General features: G+C 45.1%; 1 protein-coding gene across 1 annotated transcript in view; it reads right to left on the bottom strand.

The window, feature by feature from the left end:
* TMEM178B (transmembrane protein 178B) overlaps positions 1 to 24316 on the bottom strand; it is a gene marked incomplete at both ends in the record, with an annotated part of 330511 nt that extends 306195 nt beyond the window's left edge. Inside the window, one exon of the mRNA XM_080818049.1 lies at positions 23935 to 24316. Within this exon, the coding sequence (XP_080674175.1) occupies positions 23935 to 24316 (382 nt within the window). The remainder of the gene's footprint in view (positions 1 to 23934) is intronic.
* Between the last annotated feature and the right edge of the window lie 3013 nt (positions 24317 to 27329).

Below are 27329 nucleotides of genomic sequence, written 5' to 3'. Positions count from 1 at the left end.
CATTAATACAGTTAATACGTATGAAATTGTGCTTTGCTATGGATAGACAACAGTATAAGTCGAGCTCCTGTGCCCAATCAAGAGATTACAATATAACTAAGTATGGGAGCTCATTCTGACCTGCACCCCTATTTGAAGAACTTAGCTTATGGTTCATTAAAAGTAAATTGCTAGGCACATTCAAATCCATTCGGCAAGTCGACAATCCAATTCAAAATGAACTAATGTGTGAACCCTTAATCAGAACCAGACCTGTAAGAAAGTGAAAAAGGGTAGCTATTTATAATGTTAGAAAAGAACGGGTGACCACAAAATACTTATCCGGCCTAACAGCTAAAATTTCACATGAGAAATGTATTCCTTTAGCCTAAAGCTGAGTCCCCATATCTGTAGCAAGTTCCTCTGGGAAGGGCCAGTCATTGAGTTTTATTGGTCATTTACAGCTGATAGTAAAGAGTCTGCTCAGACTCTTTTCTGAGATGAAGAGCTACGATAGGAAGGAAAGCAGAGAAATGTTTTAATTGACAGAAATGGGATTCTATCAAGAGAGGAAAAGATTCCAACAAGGGATGGAGAGGTCCTGTATATAAACTTTACCATTGCCCCAAGATCTGATTCTGCAGTAGATGGTATTGTATGATCAAGATGGCTTTAGCAAAGTTGAAGGGTTTTGCTTAAGTTTTGGGTCTTTTTGTTTTGTTTTGTTTTGTTTAGTGGATTTTGGTTTGGCTTGGTTTGGTTTTTGTTTTTATAAATCAAGATAACCAACATGGGGGCCAAAGAGAGTTTATTAAAGGAACAAATTTCATTTGAAAGGTGAAGACAACGCCCAAAAGAAAAAATTGGAGACTCCAGATATGAAATATTTTAGAAATTCTATGCCATAAGGCATTTCTGGCAACAGAAATCATTTTGGAAATTATCTAATATAGAGACCTACATGTAAATGATCCTGTCTAATCCATTCTATTTTCTTGCAAGTTTTAAATATAATAACAGTTAACACTTACTATGTGCCAGGAACTATTCTCAGGCCTTCACTTGTATGAATTCAGTCAACCCTTACAATAACTCTATGAGGTAGATTAAAAATAAAATCTCCATTTTACAGGTAAGGAAATCAAGGTCTAGAAAATTTAAGTATCTTACTCAGAGTCACACAATAAATAGGGAAGCTGGAATTTGGAGGCAGGATAACTCTACACTGTTAACTACTTACACTCTCACGAAGATATTTAAAACAGAAGCTTAGACAAACCACTTGACACATAAATATTTTAAAGTTGGGCTGATATCAAAAGTATTTTTAAAACTGTGTTATGATAAACTCGATAAGCCTTGGATTTCAAACTTTAAGCCCTTTAAGGTAGCAGTTCTGTATTTAATCTGGTATAAGTGATTAGGGTTAGAAGAACATTCTCCCATTGGCATTGGGGACATTTTTCAATATCAAAAATCTCAAGTGTCATAACTTCAAGTGAGTGAATAGAAGAGGTAATAAATTGGAGAGGTGCCTCTTGACTGGGAGAAAGTCATAAGGATTCCTATGTGGGGGAAGGGAACTTGCAGCAGGAAGCTCTTCTGCTAATGTCATGAATCAGAATAGAAAATCATGAAAAGAGGGGCACCTGCATGCCTCAGTTGGTTAAGTGTCTGGCTCTTCAGCCCAGGTCTTGATCTCAGGGTTGGGAGTTCAAGCCCCACACTGGGCTTCAGACTAGGTGTGGAGCCTACTTTAAAAAAAAAAAAAAATCTTGAAAAGAAAATTTTGGCAAGCTGAGATAAAAGGAAAGCCTGGTTGTTTTAGGAGAACACTAACTGTCTGATGGATAAGTTCTGTAAGAAGAAATACTGTATACACTAAGGATAATGATATCTGAAAGAGAAGGTTCCAAATTTAACACGATGAAAACACTAAATTTTTCAGAACCATGGACAGACTCCCATGGAGCTCTACTGCCCAAAAGGCTCAAGGCTGAGTGGGTTCTCTTCAACTTTGAAATAATAAGCACAATTAAGTTAAGCAATCTTCAACAATACTTAAAAGTTTGGAGGAAAAGTACTCAACTAATCTTTCATTTCTTCAAATCCTGTTATAAATGCATATAGATAAATATATAAATGAAACTCTACAGTTTCATTTATACAGTGCTAGTATTAGTAGAAGGATCTATCGTCCATTGCATTAATCGAGGTGCAAACAGTTTACATGTTGTCTTAATAGTAGTTGTAATACAGGTTTTCATATTAGTACTGAAAAGAGATGCACTGAATTATTATATACATAAGGGGCGCCTGGGTGGCTCAGTGGGTTAAAGCCTCTGCCTTCAGCTCAGGTCATGATCCCAGGGTCCTGGGATCGAGCCTTGCATCGGGCTCTCTGCTCGGCAGGGAGCCTGCTTCCTCCTCTCTCTCTCTCTGCCTGCTTCTCTGCCTACTTGTGATCTCTGTCGAATAAAATCTTTAAAAAATAAAGAATTATTATATACATGAGTAAATAATGAAATACTAGCTACTTTACCAGATAAACTCTAAAATCTCAGTGCCTTAACTACGAAGTTTATTTCTTGCTCACTGAAGTCCAATCAGCCAGCAAGCCTGGGAGGACAACCATTTCCTGTCATTCAGGGACTCAAACTTCCCAAAGTTTTGCCATCTTCAATTCTTGGCTTCCAATGTCACCCCGATCATCAGCATCCAAACAGAAGAAAAAAGAAAGAAAATAGGGAATCACACAGGAGGATTTTATGGGACAGATATGAAAGTGGAATCTAGTACTCATATCCACCTATCGCCGGTCATAACTCAGTCAGACGGCCACACTCAGCTGCAGAGAATGCTGGGGGAAATAGTCCGGTTGGGCACCCACAAGGAAAGAGAAATAAGTGGGTAAACAGACAGCCACTCTGTTTGATGGGCAATCATTTGACCAAAAGTAAAATGTAAAGCATAGTATAACAAAATATTTAAAGTGGGATACTATTCTATCAAACTATTTTCCCCTCAATCTGGGAGAAAGCCAATTATAAGCACTCAAAACCAGAATCTGGCCAAAAGGTTAATGATGTTGGATAGGATGTAGTTCTGGGTTTCTCCCCATCAGAGGCTGCCAATGCCATGGGAGAGAGATGCGTTGGTTGTCCAGAGCCACCATCAGCATGTACACTTCCCTTCACCCCTCTAGTCAATCCTACAGATGCAATGATAAAGGAGAGGTAGGATGACAAAACAGGAAAATACCCAGGAGCACCTCTAATACAACCTAGCACGATGACGCAGCACCCCGGAGTGAGGGGTGGAAAGAACACAGAAAAAGGCAATGATCCCTGAATAGTCCCACTATTCACTCATCAGGCAACAGATGATAAACTTTTTTGAGTCTCAGGCACCTCTTGGGTAAAATGGGAATAATCATGCCTGCTCTGTATGCCCCACATACTGGCTCAGGGTTTGACTGGTGAAAAAAATAGTGTTGATGAAAGGATGCAGTTGAGAGAACAAGGAGCTACTGAAAGGGAGAGAACAAGTAGGGGAGAGAAGATTAGGCAGGAGAGCAAGCTACGGAATAAGCTTATTACTGCGACAGTTGTGGGGAAAAGTGCCAATAACCCAACAGGGAAAAATCAGTAGCTAAAAAACTTCCAAGCACTTGAAAAAATAAAATCGGTCATGACACGCATCTTGAAAGACATTTTATGGAAATTCAGAACCTGCGTGCTTACAGATGGAATCACAAACCAGAAGGGTAAGGGAAAAAGTCAAAAGTTAGGTACAATTATAGGTAGCAATGAATGCTATTTCTCACATGGTTTCCAAACTGGGACCGAGTTTCCCTCTGTTTCTGAGTAGGAGGCAAAGGTGAAATTATGTACCACCTGCTCCACTAACTTACACCTGTTATTCTTTGTCTCTAGAACTTACAGTTTTTCTTAGAATTTTGAGTCTTTATAATCTCCAAGGAAGAGATAAAAAATGCTAATGACCTTCACACCTTCTCAAAAACCATGCAGAAAAGTGACTGCCTATCAACATGGCTCATAATTTTTGCACTATATCCAGACTCCTTTCTTCACCAAGAAAGGAAGATTTTGTGACTTTAATTCCTACACCAATCACAGAAAATATTTGTTGCTGAGAGGTTGCCAGAAATCCATGGACTTTGTTTTCCAGAGAAACTTACAATATAATGGACAAAGAACACTAATTCTGCACCACCATAGGTTTTCAGTCATTTAATCAGTGGCTTTGAAATGCAGACACAGTGCAGCATTTTTAGGATGACAAGGCAAGAATGTGGCTATTCAGCCTGAAAATAAAGCAGCTTTATCTCAAAAATGACCTGAATGTCATCAGAGCCAAAGCACCCTAAGATTCTCATTAGAGGGATGCTATTAAATGGAAAACTGCAGAACCCATTGGCTAAAGGGTCCTACAGCACCTAGTAAGAGAGGTTTAAGGATGAGCTTTCCTCTCTTTAAAAAATGAAATCTTTTAAAACTTTTCAGAGCACCATACTTCAAGAGATAACACATCACATTCCCTCTAATACCTGAGGGCAAAATGTCTCAGAATGTCCAACCAGTCACCAGCCATCTGGTGCCGAGAACAGTTAGGCTACTCTGACCAGTTCCTCTTTATAAAGCAGACAGCAAAGGCAACATACGTAATGAGAATGGACTTCACTCTCCAATCCTGCTTTCTTCTGAGAAACTCCCATTAAATGCTCAACAACAGTAAGATACTGATGTGCTACGGAAACTCTCTTTCGAGAAGCTTACAGGTCTTAGCTCAAATTATCCCACAAGCTTGTAGAGGGAGCAAGATGATTGATAACTTGCACCAAGAAAAATAATCCTGGGGGCGCCTGGCTGGCTCAGTCGGGAGAGCACAGGACTCTTTTTTTTTTTAATTTTTTATTTATTTTCAGCGTAACAGTATTCATTGTTTTTTCACCACACCCAGTGCTCCATGCAATCTGTGCCCTCCCTAATACCCACCACCTGGTTCCCCCACCCTCCCACCCTGCCCCTTCAAAACCCTCAGGTTGTTTTTCAGAGACCATAGTCTCTCATGGTTCACCTCCCCTTCCAATTTCCCTCAATTCCCTTCTCCTCTCCATCTACCCTTGTCCTCTATATTATTTGTTATGCTCCACCAATAAGTGAAACCATATGATACTTGACTTTCTCTGTTTGACTTATTTCACTCAGCATAATCTCTTCCAGTCCTGTCCATGTTGCTACAAAAGTTGGGTATTCGTCCTTTCTGATGGAGGCATAATACTCCATAGTGTATATGGACCACATCTTCCTTATCCATTCATCCGTTGAAGGGCATCTTGGTTCTTTCCACAGTTTGGCGACCGTGGCCATTGCTGCTATAAACATTGGGGTACAGATGGCCCTTCTTTTCACTACATCTGTATCTTTGGGGTAAATACCCAGCAGTGCAATTGCAGGGTCATAGGGAAGATCTATTTTTAATTTCCTGAGGAATCTCCACACTCTTCTCCAAAGTGGCTGCACCAGTTTGCATTCCCACCAACAGTGTAAGAGGGTTCCCCTGCAAGTTCAAGCCCCAGGTTGCGTGTAGAGATTACTTAAGAAGAAAAAGAAAAACTTCAAAAAAGAAAAGAAAAAAATAGGCCTGCACCTGAAACTAATATTACACTGCATGTTAACTGGAATTTTATATAAATAAATAACCTTTTAAATAATAATAAAATAAAATAAATAACCTTTTAAATAATAATAAAAACCTTTTTAAAAATGCAAAAAATGAATAACTAAAAAAAATTTTTTTTAATAAAAGGGGGTTGGGGGAAATTGGAGAGGGAGACGAACCATGAAAGACTGTGGACTCTGAGAAACTAACTGAGGGTTTTGGAGGGGAGAAGGGTGGGAGGTTGGGTGAGCCTGGTAGTGGGTATTGTGGAGGGCACGGATTGCATGGAGCACTGGGTGTGGTGCATAAACAACGAATTCTGGAACACTGAAAAGAAATTTAAAAAATAAATTATTTTTTTTTAAATCTTTTTTATTTTATAAATAAATAAATAAAAATCTTTTCTTGCCTTGTTTCCACATTTGGGTGACAGACTTATGAAGTTGGCCTTCTAAAAACCCTGTTACTCTTTCCTTACATTAAAAAACTAAATAATCTAAATAATGCCCCTCCCCCCAAAAAATAACACAAAGAAAAAATATAGTCTTGGATTTTTGTATCCTGGCTCATCTAAAACATGTGTTTCTTCCTGGGCCACATCCCTTTCTTTCTACCCTTTCCTCTACCTTCCTTTCTGCCTCAACCTTCTCCAGCGATTCTTCCCCCTCTTTTTTCTGTAACATCAGTCTTGTCCCTGTCTACTATGTCATTTCCATCAGCCTACAATTATGCTATTACTTCTCTAATTAAAAAAAAAAAAAAAAATAGAGCGGCACCCAGGTGGCTTAGTCAGTTGAGCGAGCAACTCTTCATTTTGGCTCAGGTCATGATCTCAGGGCCATGAGCTGGAGCCCGGGTGCTGGGCTCTATGCTCAGCAGGGAGTCTGCTTGAGATTCTCTCTCCCTCTCCCTCTGTCCTCCCACTCATGCGTGCTTGCGCTCGCTCTCTCTCGCTCTCTCTCTCTAAAATAAATAAATCTTAAAGAAAGTTTTAAGTCTCTCTTAATATAACTCTCTCAGCCCAACTACCATATTTCTCTCCTTACTTTTATACCAAAAATCCTTTTTTTTTTTTTTAAGATTTTATTTATTTGACAGAGAGAGACACAGCAAGAGAGGGAACACAAGCAGGGGGAGTGGGAGAGGGAGACGAGGGCTTCCCACTGAGCAGAGAGCCTGATGAGGGCTTGATCCCAGGATCCTGGGATCATGACCTGAGCCAAAGGCAGATGCCTAACGACTGAGCCACCCAGGTGCCCCCTCACCTTTTTTTTTTTTTTAACCAAAAATCCCTTAAAGAGTTATCAAAACTTTTTTCCTATTCCTCCCCTTGTCCCATTCACTCTTGAACCCCCCACTGAAGTCAAAAATCTCCGCATTGTGGAGTTCAAAGTTCAAGTCTCAGTCTCATCCTACGTGACCAACTGGCAGCCTTGCACACAACTGATCATTTCCTCTCCCTTAAGACACTGGCTTTCCTTAGCTTCCAGGACCCTACACTTTCCTAATTTTTCTCTCACTACCCTAGTTATTTCTTCTCGGTATCTTATCTCCCTGAGCTCCATAAAGTCGCTGTGCCCCAGGACTTAATCTTCGATCTCCCTCTTCTGTACTTGCAGTCACTCTCTAGGTGATCTCATTTGCTCTCATGACTGTAAATACTAGAAGCTGATGATTCCCAGATTTCCATCCAAAGTGAGGACTCAGTCCCTGAACCCAGGCCAGTATTTCCAACTAACTGTTGAGATCTCCACTTCCGCATTTGAAAGTTGTCTCAAAGGTTATCATACCCAAAATAGTGGATCCCCAAATCAAGATCCTCCTACAGTCCTATCCATTATATATATTTTATTAACATGCACTGTATTATTAGTTTCAGAGGCAGAGTTTAATGATTCATCAGTTGCATATAACAACTCAATGCTCATTCCATCACATGCCCTCCTTAATGCCCATCACCCAGTTACCCCATCCCCTCACCCACCTCCCCTCTAGCAGCCCTTCATTTGTTTCTGGAGTTAAGAGTCTCTTACAATTTGTCTCCCTCTATTGTTGTCTTATTTTTCCTTCCCTTTCCCTATGTCCATCTGTGTGTTTCTTAAATTCCACGTAGGAGTGAAATCATATAGTATTTGTCTTTCTCTGACTGACTTATTTTGCTTAGCATAATATCCTCTAGTTCCAACCATGTCACTGGAAATGGCAACATTTCATTCTTTTTGATGGCTGTGTAATAGTCCATTGTGTATTATACCATATCTTCTTCATCCATTCATCAGTCAATGGACAACTGGGCTCTTTCCATAGTTTGGCCTTTATGGACATTAATAGCAACAGACTCCACCAGCTCCTCAGGTGAAAACCCTTGGTTCCATCTTTGATTTCTCTTTTTTTCCGACACCCTATATCTAATCCATCAGCCCATCCTAGTAGTTTGCCATTCGAAATATATCCAGTGTCTTCTCCCATCGCTCTAGTTCCAGCCACCATCTCTGTTGGCTGCTACCCCTGTTCCTATACAAGCCCCACTGTAATCTGTTATTCACTCAGCAACCCAAGTGATCCTTGAAACCATAAATCTGATCATGCCACTCTTCCTCTTCTTTTCAGAACCTACAATGACTTCCCATCTCACTCCTTCCTATGACCTTCAAACCCCATGTGAGGTGGCTCCTTACTTCTCTGACATCATATCCTACTACAAGTGCTCTCTTTGCCCCAACCCCCGGCCATTCTGTCATGCACATTATGGCTCCAACACCAGGCCCACTGCCCTTACTACTCTCTCTTTCTTAAGTCTTTGTCCTCCAACTATCCCCAGAGGTAGTTCCCGCACACGCAGCCACTCTTTACTCAAAAGCCACCTTCTCAGTGAGGGCCTCCCTTGCCATGCCATCTACAATTTCAACCCCGCCTCCTCACATTTCTTATCCCTTTCTATGCTTTGTTTTTTCTCCTTAGCACTAATCATTGTGTAACATATTACACATTTTACTTACTTAATTTTTAATTATCTCCCCAGAAGAGAAACTCCATGTGAGCAGGGAGTTTGTGTTTTTGTCACACTATTCTACCTTAAGCCCCTACTACAAATCCTGACATGTAAGTATCACCAAATATTTATTGGATGAATGAATATATAATTCACGTAACTTACTCCTGCATCCTGAAGGAGAAGCACAGAGTGAAAACTCTTACCCCACTGGAAAATGTCACCATCCTCTCCAATACCAAATCCTTCGGAAGCCACCAGGACTTAAGTGGACTCAGCTCTAAGTGTCTACAAGTCAAGAACCCTAGCTAAGGAGCTTTGTACTACCTACCTACTTCTTTCTTTCTTTCTTTCTTTCTTTCTTTTTTCTTTCTTTCTTTGTAACTTTCTACCCCCTCCAAGCCCACCAACATCATGTTGTACTTAAGGCCTCTGCCTTTCAGAACTATTCACTGACACTATACCCAAGCCCACCCAAGTGTTTTAAAAATCAGCGTTCAGATTACAAGAAGATTTTCTTTTACTTAATAAGGCAACCAAGAACAACCGCAATCAAGTAGTATTTGAGGCCAACGGAAATGACTCTGTGTTTCTCCACCGGGGAATTCTTCCATTAAAACAACTGAGTTTGTTCTCAGTGCAGCTAGAACAGTGGACACAAACCTCCTGGAACATAAGGTTCAGCACGCTAAGGTCTTTATTACAGGACTCATCACCTTGAGAAAGAGCTCATTTCTTTCGTCTAAATAATAAGGATCTCAATACAGGGATATTATTGTTGTTGTTCCTAAATGCACTTCACTACCTGGAGACGATCTGTCTTCTGTAAAGAAGCCATTATGGTCCCTGATGCATCTCCCTTTTTAGCACCTTATTGATCTACAAGCGCCCAGCCAGCCACCACACCACTACGGATATGTGTAATAAAAGCTCATGCCGGCACACTGCTGGCATAGGAACATAAAAGTTCTTCTCTGAAATGTTAACAACTCTGCTGACCCAAAGAGATGAAATGCCACCTTCCAGTTTGAAATAAACCTCTGAGTTCCCATAGGTTTTAAAAGAAACATAGATGGCAAAAGACAGTTTTCTAGGGTAAGGGTTACCCACCATTTTATGAGATGCATGACAGTGTATGGCTTATCAATACTTTTTATAATTATTTTTTACAATTTACCCAGTTCTTCAAAACAGCAGTTTCACTGGAATTCTTACCCCATGGTTACAGCTGAATGTACAATCTAAATTTTCCATCTGAGCACTTTATACAACTTGGGCAGAAGGTGCTGGAAATCAGTTTTCTAGCTTAAACCCAGGACAGATTAAACTAATATAAATCCAGGAATTAGAGTGGTCATAGAGAAGGTTTCCTTGTCCTGAATCATTTATTTAACCTAGTTTAGACAGCCAAGCAACGTGGTTGCATCTATATTTATCTGCTGAAAGCAAAAAGATTACTCTACTTATCTGAACGACTGGGCAACGAGCTCAGCCCTTAGCAAACTATATGGCTAAAGGAAAAGTCCTTAACACCTTCACCGTGAGATGACCCAGCCAGAACAGCAGTCACGGTTATTTTGGAAAAGAATCCACTGATGGGGTGGATGGCTCAGTCGTTAAGCATCTGCCTTCGGCGCAGGTCATGATCCCAGAGTCCTGGGATCAAGCCCCGCACCGGGCCCCCTGCTCTGCAGGAAGCCTGCTTCTCCCTCTTCCACTCCCCCTGCTTATGTTCCCTTTCTTGCTGTGTCTCTCGCTGTCAAATAAATAAATGAAATCTTAAAAAAAAAAAAAAAATCCACTGGAAGTGAACAGCTGTCCCATCATTTGTTGACCTAGGGCTGGATAGCCTTCATAAGCAAAAAGGTGTCAGTTGGCCACCTGTCCCCAAATCCCCCTGTAGGACATGGCTGTGTTCCATCAGCAATGCTGCTCACCAACAATGATGCCAGCGTGCCACCAGAGAATTAGAGACAGAAACTTACCATGTTTTCCCAGCATCACGGACCCACTCCTGCTGAAAGTCATGAAAAGTGAACTGAGGTAGGAACCAGAGAGGAGGCAGTTACTGAAGGCACAGTCTCTATTTTCAGGTCATTAACTGACCAAAATCACTATCAGAGGAGATCCAAGGAAGCCCTCAATCAATGGTTGAGAGGGAGGCTGGCCTGAAGACATTCCTAATGATAAATATTGAAAAACCTGGGCAGATATCCTGAGGGAATGGCCACATATGCCAGACCCAGAGGTAAATTTGGATATTCTTCCATCCATGACAGGAACAAGAAACAGAGGTAGCCTTCTCTTTGCCTACCATGTGTTGGGAAGGAGGACCAGCCTAGGAAAAGTATGACGAGGAGAAAAAGTGGGCAGGATCACAATGAAGAGGTCAAATCCAGGAAACATAAAATAGTCCCCACTTGAAATTCTCCTCTTGTGAGTCAGAAATATGGGTGCTTTAAGAAAATACAAACCTTAACAAAGGAAATAAATTGAAGTTTATCATATGCATTACAGAACAATTCACAGCAGGCATCCTTTTAATAGTGAGTCTCCCTGGTCCAATGAAATTATGGCTCTTTGTTAAATAAGATTTCCAGATCGACTGCATTAACTGAGATAAACCTTCATTCATTCAACAAGTATGTATTAAATACCTATTATGGCCCATGCATTATGCAAAATGCTGCAGATAAAAAGATGAATACAAAATAGTGCAAAAATAGTCTCAAAAAGGAGGGAAGCATATGGGGAAATAAAATGTCACTGGTGCTAGGAACCAAGTGTTTGGTATGTGAAGGAGGCCTACGAGGAGGAAGGCGATCCTACCAGGGAGCCTGGGTGAGAATATCAAGTAGGAGGAGGAGGGGTCTTAAACTGATTGCTAAAGGGTAAGCCTGTTTGACCAGGCAGACTTGGGGTCAGGGTGAGCAGGGAGGGTCAGGGGCTTCCAGGCAAAGGAAGAAGCTTCGTAAGCAAAAGTTCCAAAGGTATAAAATAGCTTAACCTGTTTTAGGGCCTGGGAGTCCTTCATCAGGGCTGAAGGACAGCATGCTGGTATGGCCAAAGCATACAAAAGTATGAGATGCACAGATTGGCGGGGGGTGGGGGTGGGGGTGGGGGGGCATGTTGCCAGACCTGTGGGGTCTACCTGCCAAGGTGAGGATCACAGATATTCTGACTGATAGGCTGTGGGGAGCCACTGAAGGATGTCAAGCAAAGTGGTAACATGATTCGATTTCCATTTAAGAACAAACACTCTGAATAGAAAGCAGAGATGTGCTGGAGAACAGGAAACCAGAGCGCACTACCACGCAAGTACAGGTGCTGGGGACCACCATGCAGCAATGCTGGAACAGGATGGGGGGTCCGTGTCAGGAGGGGAACTGACCTGTTCGCTGCTTGGATGACTAGGACAGGAGAGAAGAGAGCCCCTAAGGATGATCCTTAAGTTTCCGGGTTGGGCAACGAGAGAGGCAGGGATATCCTTCCTCAAGATGGAGGAAAAGGAAGGAGAAAGGATTCCAGCATGAGAGAAGAGAAAGCAGGTTCTTGTGGACCCCCAGAATATCCAAGTGAGATACCCCGCAGGCAAGCTGTTTGGACTTTAGGCCTGAGGGAGAGATTTCCGGGGCAACAAGTCATGAGCTTTGAGGGGTGAAAAGGGCCACGGGCACGAAAGAGAATGCTCAAGGAGAACGGAACACTGAGAACCCCACCCGGGCTGAGGAAGGAGAGCCAGAGAAGGAGAGGGAAGAAGAGCAGAGATGGGGCGACTGGCTGGCTCAGTCGGAAGAGCATGCGACTCTCGATCTCTGGGCAGTGAGTTCAAGCCCCTTGTTGGGTATAGAGATTACTAAGTAAACAAACAAACAAACTTTAAAAAAAAAAAAAAAAAAGGGACAGGGGTGGAAGCAGGTCCAGGAGCAAATGTTGCCTCCAAAGCCAGAGGAGGCCCAGTGTTGAAAAAGAAAGAGCAGCCCCAGCCCTGGGAAAGGAGGAGGAAATCTAGAGTCAGGGACCTAGAAGGGCCCTGAAGACGCCTTGAGGAAGAGAAGCGAGTCCGGCCACATCTGAGCAAGGTTACCTCTCCTTTCCTTTGTGCTAACACATCTAGGGAGGTGGGAGAGCTGGGGAGAGGCCAGCTTCTCCCAGCGTGGGAGGTCATTCATTTACGGAAGGACAGGCAGAGCCGGGGGTGCCCACCTCCCCACAGACCACGGGGAACACAGAGGCTCCTCATCACCTGGGACCTTCCCAAGCAGCCTGCCCAGAGCTGCACGTGGTCACCTTGTCAGCCCTGTGGTTACGGAAAAAAATTCCTGAAATCCCACAGGACAATCATGATTCCCTAGGAACTTAAGACCCAACTTTGGTGTTTTAAAGCATTATCAGCTGAAAGTGGAACCCCAGCTATAGTTCTGGTGGGCCTTTCTGCGCCAGCTGTGGTTTGTATAAACACAGTGGAAACACCATTACTGTAACAGAGGCATGCCCTTGGCTAAATTCGCCCTCATAATTTTAAGAACAAAAAATCCAAACCATAATCATCAATAACAAAACTACTTAGGTTTTACCAACTAACATTCTCTACTCAGTCTGAAAGGGGATAAGAAAACTTCTGAAGAAAGAAAGTACAATTCTGGTCCTTTCTTTTTTTTTAGATTCTATTTATTTATGTATTTATTTGACAGAGAGAGAGATCACAAGGAGGCAGAGAGGCAGGCAGAGGAAGAGGGAGAGCAGGATTCCTGTTGAGCAGAGAGCCCGACACGGGGTCATGATCCCAGGACCCTGAGATCATGACCTGAGCTGATGTCAGCTGCTTAACTGACTGAGCCACCCAGGTGCCCCAATTCTGGTCGTTTCTTATTCTCAGCTTTTCCTCTCCTGGTTCATACTGAGTTCCTCCCTATGGGCTCAAATGCCTTCCCAGATGTTGGTGCTCTGCTTTCCCACATGGGGCCTCCATGTCTTAGCCCTTCAAAGTTCAGCATCTGATCAGTTCCAGGACTGGTTTTAGTTTACCTTTCTGACCCTTGAAATTCTTTTTTTCTCCACAAGCTGCAGGAAATTGACAAAGAGGGGCGTGACTTGTACATTACTCTATCTCAGAAACAAATCATTTTAAAGTTTCAATTTCCTCTTCTTACACTACATCCAGAGTGAACAAAACAATTTTATTTGTTCTAAGCCCTTCCCATGAGCTACTTTCAGTGAAAACTGTTGACTAGGAGTTGCCTGGTTCTCTTCTAAATGCTGCTTGCTACTACCTTCAACAGTCAGTCACAGATCACCTCAAAAACAGTTTTCCAAGAATTGTCCTTAAAGAACCTGCCTCCTATCCACTGAACAACACAGTCTGAATAAAATTTTAACTTTTTTGTCAGGATCATAAAAACTTTCTAAAGAGGCTGATTGTGCACGCATGTATATGCCCCCAAATGTCGCAGATTTCTTTGGTCTTTTAAGAAATGAAATAGACGTGATTTTAAAGCAACTTCCCAATTCCATTCGTTTCTCTGTCTTGAGAAAGGCAAACATCATCCTTCATTTTGGGTTTATCGGTCCCGTGCCTACTTTTATAAATACTATGCAAATCATGTTTCCATAAACAATATCTAATGTTATTTGATCCACTTTTTAACTTCATATGAACGGCAACATACTCCCCCTTTCATTCTATACCCTGCTTTTTTTTCAGTCAAATTTTATGTTTCCCCATTTGGAAATACGTATATGTAGTATATTTGTGTTAAATAGGGGGCACTTGTTTCCATTGTATGAATATACACCATACCTTATTATCCATTTTCCTATTCATGGACTCTGCAGTTTTTCTGTTTTGCTTATTTATTTTGCTATTACAAGCAGTGGCGCCAGGGACATGCTTGGACGGGAGTAGGCCCAGGCTGCAAGGCTGTGTGTGTCTTCAGCCTCCTGAGATAGAATCCAGCTGCGTCCCAGTGTGCTGTCAGCAGGCATACGGCAGTGTATGAGCTCAGAGCTTTCTTAAGGTAAAAACAACCCCAACCCATCCAGGTCTATGAAATACTCCAGGGCCTTGGGGAGTAGGAGTTGTGTTTGCCTAAATAGAATTGCTGTTATAAAGATTAAGAGAAATTCAGGCCAAAATTGAAAGGGAGATGCTCTGAAGCAAATAACGTGTCCAATAGAGTGAGATTCGGAATACAGAACAGCGGGGCATTTTAAAACGCAGGAAATGAGATAAATTTATGAAGATGACCTAATATAAAGTAAATTGCCTTTTCTTGGCAAAATACTTCGACGCCAAGAAAAAAAAAATCAATTGAAATAATTCAGATACTGCAGTCTCCCATAATACAGCAGATCCGTCAAACTTCCTTGACCGTCAACCGTAGCTTCCACTCAGAATAAACATCACCTGTAGAAGATTCCTGGTGACTCCTGGAACAAGACCTTTAAACATCAACTCTGTACATACTAATTTATTTAAAAAAACAAAAACAAAAAAAAGTTTGTCCTGTTTGAATCACCCATTCGTTGCCTGACTCCTATTTATACTTGCTGTTATTTTTAAATACTGCTGAATAAATGATCTCTGGGATGATGCATAAAATCTGGTTGCAGTGTGACCCTTGGAGGATGGGCTGGGGGGCCTGGGATACAAGGGTAGGGGGAAGGCAGACTAGTCAAGGATTTACCTCATCAGAATTAATTACTATTTTTTTAAATAAGGCTAAGACTTTACCTCATCCATCCACAAATAACAACCCTAAGAACATCCCCTCTTGTGCAAAGCCTCCCCTAACTGCTCCAAAATTCGAGAGCCTCTCAGGCCCCCAGGATGTAAATCTCTCCTAGAACCAACCTTGGGGATTGTATGTATTCATCTTCTCACACACTTCCTCCTTTTGTTTGTCCTCTGAGGACAGAACTGTGGATTTCACTCAGGATCCGCCACCTCAAGTTAGGTGCCTGACATAGTTGGGAGCTCAAAAGCCATTTTTAGGTTAAATACAGGGAAGTGGGGGCGCCTGGGTGGCTCAGTGGGTTAAAGCCTCTGCCTTCGGCTCAGGTCATAATCCCAGGGTCCTGGGATCGAGCCCCGCATCGGGCTCTCTGCTCAGCGGGGAGCCTGCTTCCTCCTCTCTCTCTCTCTGCCTGCCTCTCTGCCTACTTGTGATCTCTGTCTGTCAAATAAATAAATAAAATCTTTTAAAAAAATAAAAATAAAAAAAATAAAAAATAAATACAGGGAAGTGTTCCTCATTATGCAATGATTTTTAAATGACCCAAGGGATGTACTCATTACTTTTACTTGTCTTATATCTTGGTGCTCTTTAAATGTTTTGTTTTAAAAAATAAGCAAAAAAAAAAAAGATGTGATACTCAAAACTGTTAAAATGTAAGCCCTACGAGGACAGGAATTTAGTCTGTTTTATTAACATCTGTATCCCAAGCAATACCTGAGCTGATGCCTAGCACCCGCAGGTGCTCAATAAATGCGCTGAATGCATGAAGATCTTTGGTTATGAAGTAGTCCGCACACCGACCAGTAATCCAGTTCCTTTCTCTGTAAAGTTTTATGATTTCTTTTCATTTCTTTATTTAAATTGTGGTGAAACATACAGAACACAAAATTCACCATCTTAGCCAGTTTTAAGTGCACAGTTCGGTGGCACTAAGTATAGTCACATTGTTGTGTAACTATCACCACTTTTGCCCATCAAGTGTTTACTTTTTTTTTTTTAAGAATTTATTTATTTATTTGACAGACAGAGATCACAAGTAGGCAGAGAGGCAGGCAGAGAGAGGGGGGGAAGCAGGCTCCCCACTGAGCAGAGAGCCCGATGCAGGGCTTGATCCCAGGCAGAGGCTTTAACCCACTGAGCCACCCAGGTGCCCCCAAGTGTTTGCGATTTTTTAAAGATTTGTTTATTTGAGAGAGAGAGAGAGAGACAGAGCTGGAGTGGGGGGGAGGGGCAGAGGGAGAATCTCCAGCAGACTCCCGGCTGAGAGTGGAGCCAGGAGAACCCACCCCACTCCCCTCCCCGCCTCCCACCCCCCATCAATCTCACCACCCTGAGATCGGACCTGAGCCAAAACCAAAGGTCAGAGGCTTCACTGACTGCGCCACCCAGATGCCCCTCAGTGTTTACATTTTTAACTCCAATCTGCAAAGTGGCATTTAGACCATTAGAAAAGAGGGGAAGTTTTGTTCCACCATGGGGTGGGGGAATGAAATGAGCTACTTTGTTTCCCCCCTCTCCCTCTGGTATGCTAGCATCCTGGGATGGTCCCTTTCTCTGCCCTTCCTCCCTGGCTTTCTCTTCTCTCCCAGCTCACCTTTTCTCAACCATCTACCTATTGTTTATGCTCTATCACCTAAATTAAACTTTCTCATCAAATGCTAGAGTGTGAAAGGGCCCGAAGTTTATGTAATCCAAACTCACTATTTTACATATGAGGAAACGACGTCCTTTGAAGGAATGTATGCATTTTCTCAGAAACAGCAGCTATCCAATCCAGATGTTCAAATCAATTTTCTGTCCACTCGTCCCCCAGGTCACGCACTCCCTCCTCTCTCTGTGCAGTGTTTGGAGTACATAGTTATAAAAGAATCTGCATCTGAATACATATTTTTGACTTTACTCCCCAATTCCTAGATGTTCACATGCCTGCATGTGGGGGGTCAAACTAGCCAGAGTGTTTAGGATTCTGCTGGAAGACCTAGGATTACTACTAACAGCAGAGAGAGGAAAAAATTATTTTTAACTGACAACCCAAAGTGGAATATACAGAATCGACCCTGTAATTGATCCTTACCAACCCTACAGTAAAAGGATAAATAAACCAACCTTCTGGAAAAGAAATATGGCTCCTGACTTTGTTGACTCAGTAGAAAGAACTCGCCCCCTCCCCACTTGCCTGACCAGTTGATTCCTGATCCAGCTGACACAGATGTGATCTTCCAAGGAAGAGCCTGATCCAACCACAGAAAACAATGAATTTGTCATTGAGTGAGGGTGTAAGTTCCCTCAGGACAGGAACCACGTGATGCCTCCTTGCTTTCCCCAGCGCCTAGCAGAGGGCTGGGCACACCACAGGTGCCCAAAACGCACCATACCCACCCTCTCCGTCCCACCCAAGCGCTTGCCCAGAGTCAAGGGCCCCCAGCTGTCTGCTCTGGCTGGTTAGTTGTGTTTCAGCGTGATGAAGGAGGAGGGCGCAACTGAGTGCATCCACTCTACTTTTGGGCGGACACACGATGCTCATGCAGGTGACACACTCTGTATGTAAAAACCGGGCCGGGGCTACTTGTATGTGCTTGCCTGTGAGCAGGTCAAGCCTCCTTATGTTTTAAAACCAAGATGAAGGGGACCACTTAATTTTGGGCTTACTTGTCCCTTTACCCCTTTGTGCTTCCTAAGAGCAAAGACACCTCATGACATTCACTCCCTCCCATTATGTTCTACACTGATTAGTTCATTAGCTATTATTTTTATTCCGATTGGCATAAAGTAGTACCATTTTTAGTAGCATTATTTTTAAGGAAGTACCATTACTTTTTTTGTAGTAAGCTCCATGCCCAATGTGGGGCTGAACTCACAACCCGGAAATCAAGAGCTGCGTGCTCTGCTGACTGAGCCAGCCAGGCTCCCCTATCTCTGTTTCATACGTATTTATTTATTATCTATTTCTCGCTCCTGGAATGCAAGCTTCTCCATGATGCCTCAGTCCCTAGGCTCTCAATGAATATTTGCGGAATGAATGAGTATGTCCTTCATGGCTCTAACCTCAGCATCTACCACAGTGAACAAAATAGATACTCACAAATCACATAGCAAAGTGTGTATGAGCTTCTGTCAGCAGGTCTCAAAGCAAGGTGTGCGAACCACTTTAAAACGAACACCCTGCTCAGAGCTAAGCTGAAGTCAGTCCTCAAGCAGCTCTCCCCTGGGTGAGACTCTAAAATTAACTTCCTGTTTCTTTTCCAGTTTGAGGAATCAAGATACGGGCCTCTTCTCCATCCCACCCCTGCCCCAGCAGACTCCATGGTGACAAGAGAGTACAGTGGGTGTCATCAAACCTGGAGCCAGAATTCGAATCTTGGCAGCTTCACTTCCTCATCGTGAGACTTGGCAAGTTCATTGACATTTAGACGCCTCAGTTTCCTTAACTGTAGAATAGCGAGGAAAAAAATGGTAACACCCACCTCGAGTGTTATAATGTAGAATAAATTAGGGGTGCCTGGGTGGTTCAGTGGGTTAAAGCCTCTGCCTTTGGCTCAGGTCATGATCTCAGGGTCCTGGGATCAAGCCCCGCATCAGGCTCTCTGCTCAGCGGGGAGCCTGCTTCCCCCCCGACTCTGCTCGCCTCTCTGCCTACTTGTGATCTCTCTCTCTGTCAAATAAATAAATAAAATCTTAAAAAAAAAAAAGAATAAATTAGCTAATATATGTAAAACTCTTAGAGGAGTACCTGGCAGCAAGTCTCCAATTATCATTATTAATCCTCCCTGCCCGATCGACAACTCGTTTCTTTTAATGGAGTTGAGAGAAGGAAAGGAGAGAACAGAGGAGCATGTGAGAATTCTGTGAGTCAAAGATGAAAAATGCATAAAATACAGATTTAGTGTAACTGATCACGAACTCAAACCTTCTGCCCAAAACATTCAAGTAGCAAAGTTTGTTCAAGGATAGACCCATATACTTAAATCTAAGCTCTAGTTACCATGTTTAATCGTCCTCACCTGAAATGAAATATGTGCTTGTTCTTTTCAGAGGCTCTAGGCTCCGTGCAGCACTGTCCAATGGAGCCTTCCGTGACGATAGGAACGTTCTTTCATCTGCACTGTCCAATACGATGGCCACTAGCAACACATGGCTCTTGAATGTTTGCAATGTGGCCAACACCACTAAGGAAATGAATTTTTAATTTCATTGAATACTGGTTATTTTAAAAATTTAAATAGCCACTTGTGGCTAGTGGCTACCCTACTGAGTACAGCTAAGTGGGCTCTGAGTACGCAAGCCCCTGGCCTTGGCTCTTCCTCGCTCTCCAGCTCCACGCTGGGCTCCTCTCCCTCCCTCCAGCAGTCAACACTCAAAAGGCTGGACTGCTGTTTCACACCTCCATACCTATGCAGATGCTGCCCTCTTGGCCTCAAATGCCCTTTCCTCCCAACTTCATGAAAACTGTGTTCAGAGATCACTTCCTCCAGGCAACTGTCCCCAACCCCCTCCTGGCTTCCCTCACCCCACTGCCAACACCATCCATCACTGCCTGCTCTCTGCATCTGTTTCTGCTGCTCTCATCACCCCATAGCTGACACGTATTCCCCGTGATCCTAACAGACTGGGGGTATTTTAAGGACCAGGTCTTATTCATCGCCAAGTTCTTGTGATGTGTGCCCATCACATAATATATGTACAGTTCCTAACTGCTGAGCGCAGTATCCTATCACTATCACTATCACCTATCACCATATGTGATGCTTTGTTAAAATAAGCCTCAGTATACTGACAACCACTCCCTGATTATAAAGATCAAATTCTCTTACAAGGCCTATTTTCAAATAGTAAAAAAAGTTTTTAGAGTCTCAGTTGAAGGTCTCTTTATTTTAAGCCACAGCAGTATAACATTTCAGAACAAATCAAAGAATATAAATGTTCCCTGGAACAAAATCCTACCTGTAGCTGCTCCTCCTAAGGGTCTGAAAGTCTCTTGGATTTCAGAAACTGATCCTGTCATGGATTTGTACCCCCCCCACCACCACCATGCTTGCAGTGACTTAGTAGAGAGAACTGACACGGTCGGAAAGCAAGAAGACAAGAGGACTCAATTATGGACACAGTCATATGGGAATTCAAGGGTGATCTATCCTTGCTACCCTCAACCCAATCCTACTTCTAAGAAGGAAATCATCAAAATCTTATCTAATGTGAAAAATAATGATCGTGGTTGATACATGTCTGTTCAGTAAAATACGCTATCCAAAAAAAAAAAAGTATTGTTTCCCTTATTCCTTAGCAAAACTTCTGGGCTCAAAAAAACTTCCTTGTTAAATTATGTAGCATCTGCTGCAATATTAATCTGCCCTGGGAGCCACCCTGGTTCATTTTTTTTTCATCACAATTTTCTAAATAATCCTTTATTTGGATTCCCACACAAGTGTTCCTGCAATTAGAATAAACTTTTGATGGATACAATTCCGTGAACCTTATACGTATGAGATATTTCTCAAGGACCAAAATACATTCTGGTGAATGTGTTTTACAAATGATTTTCTTTCCTGCCCTTCAGGAACTTACGGTCAATAAGACAAACAAATAAATACACAGTGACCAGAAATGCGTATTTTTTGGTACAATCATGGCAGCAGGCATTGAAGAAATGGATTTCAGAGAGAACATGCATCCAAAGGACTTCATCTTCAAATCAGATATAGATTCGACTTTTGTTTTCTTATTAATTATGTGGTTTTGTTTTATTTTAAAATGCACAAATAGCACTTTCTAATGTAATGAACATTGATTAGCAAATGATTGAGTTACATGGGGCTGTACAATCATTTAGATAAATCTCTGGTTTTCCCATAATACTGACAGATTTTACACAGTCTTTTCTCTGGTTTCCCTTTCCCCTTACCCAACATGTATCTCCCAGAATTTGAATCTAAGATGTTTCCCTGAAAGAAAAAGACTAACAAATCTTTTGAGGCTACTAATGAATACTATGAGATAAGTATCTTTCCCTAAGTTGCCTGCCTTAAATTTAAATACAGGGATATCAATTTCTTTTTTTTACTTCCTTCCTAAATCTGCCAATCTAGGAAGAATGCTGATTAAGTCTAGAAACGATGCTCTATGTTATTGGAATTGCTTGCGAATTCTACTAATATAAGATGCACTTATTTCCAAAATGTGTCTCTTGTTGCTTAGAAAAGAGAAGATCTAGCTTTTACAGATTATGTTTTGAAGTTAAAAATGAAGATAGTGACCTTAAGTCCCCCGAGATTTGTAAGGCTGGCATGCCATCTATCTCAATAATACCTAACAAGAATGTCAAACGGACAGAAACGGCCGTGGTAAGCGGTTGTTTGCAGCTGACAGTGATTGCTGTATTTTGGGTGATGGGGAAGAGCTTCTCCATTAGTTCAAGTGAAATACAAGGTTCTGCCAACACTGGGTATCAGTGTATTCAATCCCCCTGCTGAGCCGTGTCCATTTTCTGTTGCTGCAATTAACAATCAGTCGATACAAAGTCAAAATGTTGTACACTCTTCCCCTATCCCTTTCCCTGTCTCTGTTTCCAGCTTCACCGGAAGAACATGTCACTATGGTAACGAACATCTCTGGAGCACAGACCAAGTCAACCCTTCTAGCCAGATTGCCAGGCAAAGCAACATGGAATCAAAGCCCTCAATGGAACCACCAGAAGGCAGGGATTCCACCCCCTTTTTTCTGAGTGGAGTGAACCACTGCCAGACAACAGGATACCCAACCCATCTTGTTGTAAGAGACATTTAAGAAAGGAAATGCAAGAATGTCCTTCAGCAAGACCTACCACTGTTTATCAGTCATTATTAACATGAATTCTTCCTCTCATTTCAGCTAACTTCCTACCATGTCAATTTTAATGAATGCGAAGAACAACAAAGGACAGAACACTTCATGAATCTGTGAATCTGAACACTGTTACAGTCACCCACTGTTAGAAACAATTCTGTTTTCTCTTGCTTTCCTACTTCCAAATCCAAAGCAAGTTACTCTCTTCTGGAATGCTCTAATATCCTGCACGTCTTTACAAAGTTGTAGAGCTCCAAATGGGTCACCCTGCTCTAACATCAGCCTAACCATGAAGCAGTTATGATGTTTGTAGTATTAACACACTCACAACGGAATCAGCTAAAATCCCTAGTCATTCCACAGAAGCTGCAAAACAAAAACGAAGATGGATTCTCCTTCTGGACTTAGCTCACCTACATCTGACTAGCCACGGAGACCATTCCCACTGCTTGTCATTCCTAAACAATTGACTTTTTTCTTCAAATTAACTATTTTTTCTGATCAATTTCAACATTTTTCTAAATCAAAGGACATCAGTTCTCACAAATAATATTTTAAAACAGCAGCAAACCTGCATTATAATATTAAGGGACAGGAAGAAGTGTTTTCCATCTGGGCCTCAAAGACTTTGCAGATAACAACATCATGTTCACCCTGGCTTCACCACTGAATAGTTGAAGAGACTGAAACACAGCAGGGCGGGGGGGGGGGCGGGGAGACCCAGAAAATCACACCATATCTTCCAGAATGCAACTACCATAGAAGAGAACGCATTCCCTTCTCCAGAGCAATATTAATATATGTCCAAACAATATTTCAGTGGATTAACAGAACAGGGTAGTCCCCAAAGTATAAATCAGCCAAGATCTTACAAATCACATCAGATAAGAAGACTTTTTAAAAATTATGTGATCACACTCAAGTATCCGAGAAATTTTCATCATTAGCAAATGCAGTCTGTTTTCTGTTTTGTAATACTTTACATATTTTTTATATGAATCTTCTGAACATGGTCATTTTTTTTCCTCTTAAGTGCCCACTTTGGTGTTACCTGAGAAACTACTTTTTATGTGTTTATTAGGCCCTGTTAAAATTTGATGCACACAAGTCACTTTTGTCAACCACCTCCCCAGAAGGAGGGATCAAGAATCGTGGTATGATGCTCTTGGTCCCCAGGCCTGCAGCTGCAATGGGGCCGGGGCTGTGATTTACTATGTTTATGGGACCAATGCCTGCACGGTGCTCCGTACAGTCTAGCACTTAGCAAATAAATGTCTGTGGCGTTAGTAAGGCCTGCTCGGTGAGATACTTCCCCTGAATCAGTTCAACATCCAAAACCAAGATTAAAACTAGGAGGCTGTCTGCCTGACACATCATTCTCCAATTTGGGGCTTCCTCTGCAAACAACACAACATGAGGGATTCCCTCCGTTTTGAGACTGATGAAGCATTAGCCTGGATTAAAATCCCTGGCCCACGATATCCCACGGGAATCCCAGAGGACCAACGCAAGACCAGAGGCCAGCCAGAGAGAGGTAAGCCTCCATTACCAGCTACCGGGAGGCAAGTTCTGGCCACTCCGAGGCTCAGCGGGGCCTGGATAACCTGAGCTCCTGGAAGCAGGAGGCCAGGGAGACTGTGGCCAGGCGAAGGGAGGAGAGTGTGACCGGGCCTAGGAGGCGCCGGGCTCTCCGCAGCGCCACGCCTCGCGCCTCGCGCTTACCTTTCCGAATGAGGGCTGCGATCTCGGGGTCGAAGCCCTGCCGGTGGCACTTCCTCCAGAGGCCCATGTTGGTGGAGTTGTACTGCCGGCTGCACTCGTCCACCGGGCTCATGGCGAAGAGCTGCCGGCGGTTCCGGGCCCGGAGGAGTTTGCCCTCCCAGCGGTCCAGGCGCGAGCGGCTCGCCCGGAGCGGCAAGTTGTTGTTGTTGTTGTAAATGAAGCCGGGGTCGACCCGGCGGGTGTTGAAGGCCTTGCACCTGTCCCTGTGCTTCCTGGCGTCCGTCTCGTACCAGTGGTCCGAGCAGATGGCCACGGCCAGCATGCCGAGGGCGCAGAGCGCTAGCGAGAGGCCCGTATAGAGCAGTAACCTTCCGGCAGCCATGCCTCCGCTTGGCGGCTACACCATGGGCATGATCCGCCGCAGCCTCGCCTTCCCTCCGCGCGCCCGGAACAAAGCGGCGGGCGGCCGAGCCAAGGGGGAGGGGGACCGGAGGGGAACTCGCGCGGCGGCGCCCCCTCGCCCCCGCCTGCCGGTGCGCGGCCCGGGGACTGCAGGGATGGGGGCGAGCAGCCTAAAAAGTTCTGATCCGGGGAGGCTCGGGCGGGCTCCTGGGCATCCTCCGGGGCAGGTGCAGCCTCGAGCGGCGACGAGCGGACAAGACTGCCTCCCGCCCCCTCCCTGCCCCGCAGGAAGCGACTGCCCCGAACCCGCCGCGTCAGCGCGCAGCCGGGCTTCGGATGCCGCTGCCCTGGGGCCAGAAACTAAACACCAAGTGCCCTCGGCTGCCGTGGGGCTGCCGGGCTTTCTTTGTGCAGGGTAGCGACGGGACCCACTCGCCTGGCTTTTTCTTGGGGTGAGGGGGTGGAGGCTATCACGAGGAGCTGCGCGACGACCGGATGAACCCCAGCACCCGCGAGGCGGCCGGCCAGCGAAGGAAACCTCCAGATGCCAGGGCCGGCTGCCCTGAGTCCCGCCTGGGTCTCCCACTCAGCGACTCTCCCCCTTCCGGTCTGCAAGCGAAGAAATGTTCTTCCTCTCTGGGTTGGGTCTTTTTAAAATCTCCGTCTTCTGGTCACCAGCAGGTCCCTTGCTCTGTCTGGCCAGCGCGCTGTGCTCAAAGGCAGGCTGCCCGTGGGCACACGGTCGCGGCCGACCTCTCCGCGCGGGCTCCCGGGTCGTCTGCGTCTGGCCTCGCCATTCAGGAGGCCCCTCGGGCCGACGGTGCGGTCACTCGGACGGCGTTACCGGACGAGCCTTGGCCCGGGACTGGGGACGACGGGGCGGCAGCTGGCGGGCGCGAGGGGCTGGCTGCGCAGAGGAGGGTGCACCCGGCAGGGCGCACGGCGCGGGGCGCGCGGAGCTCCGCTCGCGGTGCCTTCAACACCATGGACAGGTCGCGCGATCGGGGCTCACCGCCAGCTGGGCAGCCAGTCCCCGGGCGTCATGCCGATCTCCCCAGCGCCCTCTTCTTCCTGAGTATCCACCCGACAGGTTCCAGACCCGCCTCTCCCGCGACGCCTCTGCCTCACTTCATCTGGCTCCCAAGTAGCCCCGGGAACGCGCTGCCCAGGTGCAAAGAAAATGCTGCAGGCACCGAGGAAAACAGCGGTCCCGGCCCTTCAAAACAATCCGCCCCCTTCTCCCGCCACCCGAGCCCGGCACTGTAGCTGTCTGCTCTACCCAACTGGGGTCAGCCGCTCTCAGACTGCACCATTTTCTTCGCAGCCCACCCAGGAGCCGAGGCGCCGGCTCACTCGGCAGCGTGCAGAGAATCCCGTCCCGGTCTCGGCGTCCCACGATCAGGCTCCTGGCGCGCGGTGCCCGCCGAGGTGAATGGGGCGAGGGTGGGGGAGGGAGGCTGGGTCGCTGAGCTTCCCCTCCCTGCCTCCTCCTCTAGCCGCGGCGGCTCCGGGGCCTCGCGGGCCCGGCCGATGCTGGGGAGCGAGAGCCCAGGCTGCGCCCGGGGTGCTCGGGAAATCGCAACGCCCGGCTGCTAGCGCCGGAGGAAGCCGCCGCCGCGCTCGCTCGCTCAGGCGCCGGGCGCTGCAGCCTTGGCTAAAACCCACAGACGAGAACACGGAGCGCGCAGCCAAAAGCTAGTGATGTCATCCGTGCAACGTGAGCCTCATCTCTTATTTTTCTAGCATCCTTAAAGATAAACTGCACCATTTCCCAGGCACGAAATGTCTAAGCCTTAGTCTTTGACCAGGCAAGTCAATGGTGTCTAGATAGGTATGTGCCCAATAACATCCATATTTATGCACATATACATATATGTGGTATGTAGCATGTTTACACGCATTATAAATTTAGGGATGTTGCCTCCATCTCCTATTTATCTCTTTTCAGTGGCCGAAAATTCCCTCAAATCGACCATAGTTCTTTAAAGACTGCTTATTGCGGAGTCGGCATCCGGAGGGGTTGAGGAAGTTCCCTGCGTCCCCAGTTTTGGTCGCCGGTGTCTTGGATCACATCTGATCTTTGTTTTCCCCCAGAAAGCTACAGGCGCTACCTTGCTAGCTACAGGCGTTTCCCCTTGGGGCCGAGCGCGTCGGCGGGGTTGCCACGGCCAACCCCAGTCTAGCCCCACGCCAGCGCCAGACACCCCGACACACACCCACCTCCACCTGCCTCCACATCCCTCCCTCCCCAGCAGGAAAGAAAAAAAAGGAAATTGATTGATCCTTTCAAGGCTGGAGGAAGAGAATGTTGGGGGGGGGGGTGCTTGATGGATATTTTGAAAACGCCCGGGGGCTCGCTCTTTGAGAAGGGGAGGTGGGGTTATATGAAACCTCAGCGCCGCTTCTGTCCTCATCTGGGTGGCGGCTGGATTTAGGCTCAGCAGGGGCTCTGGGAGGCAGTGAGGGACCCCAGACCTTCAGCGGGTGGGCCGCAAGCGAGCCCCACTTCATCCCAGAAACGCCCCCCCCCCCCCAGCCTCCTGGCTCACGTGAGACAGCGCCGCAAAGGCTGGGAGCCTCCCTCCCAGGTTGAAAGCCTGGGTTTTTCTCTCTAATGCTCTCCCCTCATTTGCACCCGCACTCCAAAGCCGGGGCCCGCACTGCGGGGTAAAGAGCTACCCCGGGGGAAAAGAGTGTCCGGCACCCTGCTTTGCACAACGGGGCCTGCGAGCCAGAAAGAGCGCACCTCCACCATATTTTTTTTGTCTTTTTTCATCCTCCCTGCAGTTTGAAAATCTGGAACGAGGCGTTTCAGTGCCATCTAGTGGGGGGAGGGGCGTGCCTCGCTTTCCGTCCCCGCATGCGGCAATGGGATTTGCTGAAAGGAATAGCAGAGCCTGAGGATGTCCACTAGGTTCTTGGGTGCCCGGCTAGTGGAGAGGCTATGGGCATGTGCCATTTGTCAGCGCCTGGTCCCCTGGGTTCCCTAGGAC

Source organism: Martes martes (genome assembly GCF_963455335.1).
Source record: "Martes martes genome assembly, chromosome: 11".
NCBI classification, from domain to species: domain Eukaryota; kingdom Metazoa; phylum Chordata; class Mammalia; order Carnivora; family Mustelidae; genus Martes; species Martes martes.
Note: the sequence above shows the minus strand (reverse complement) of the source record. Positions and strands in the feature narration are given on the sequence as shown.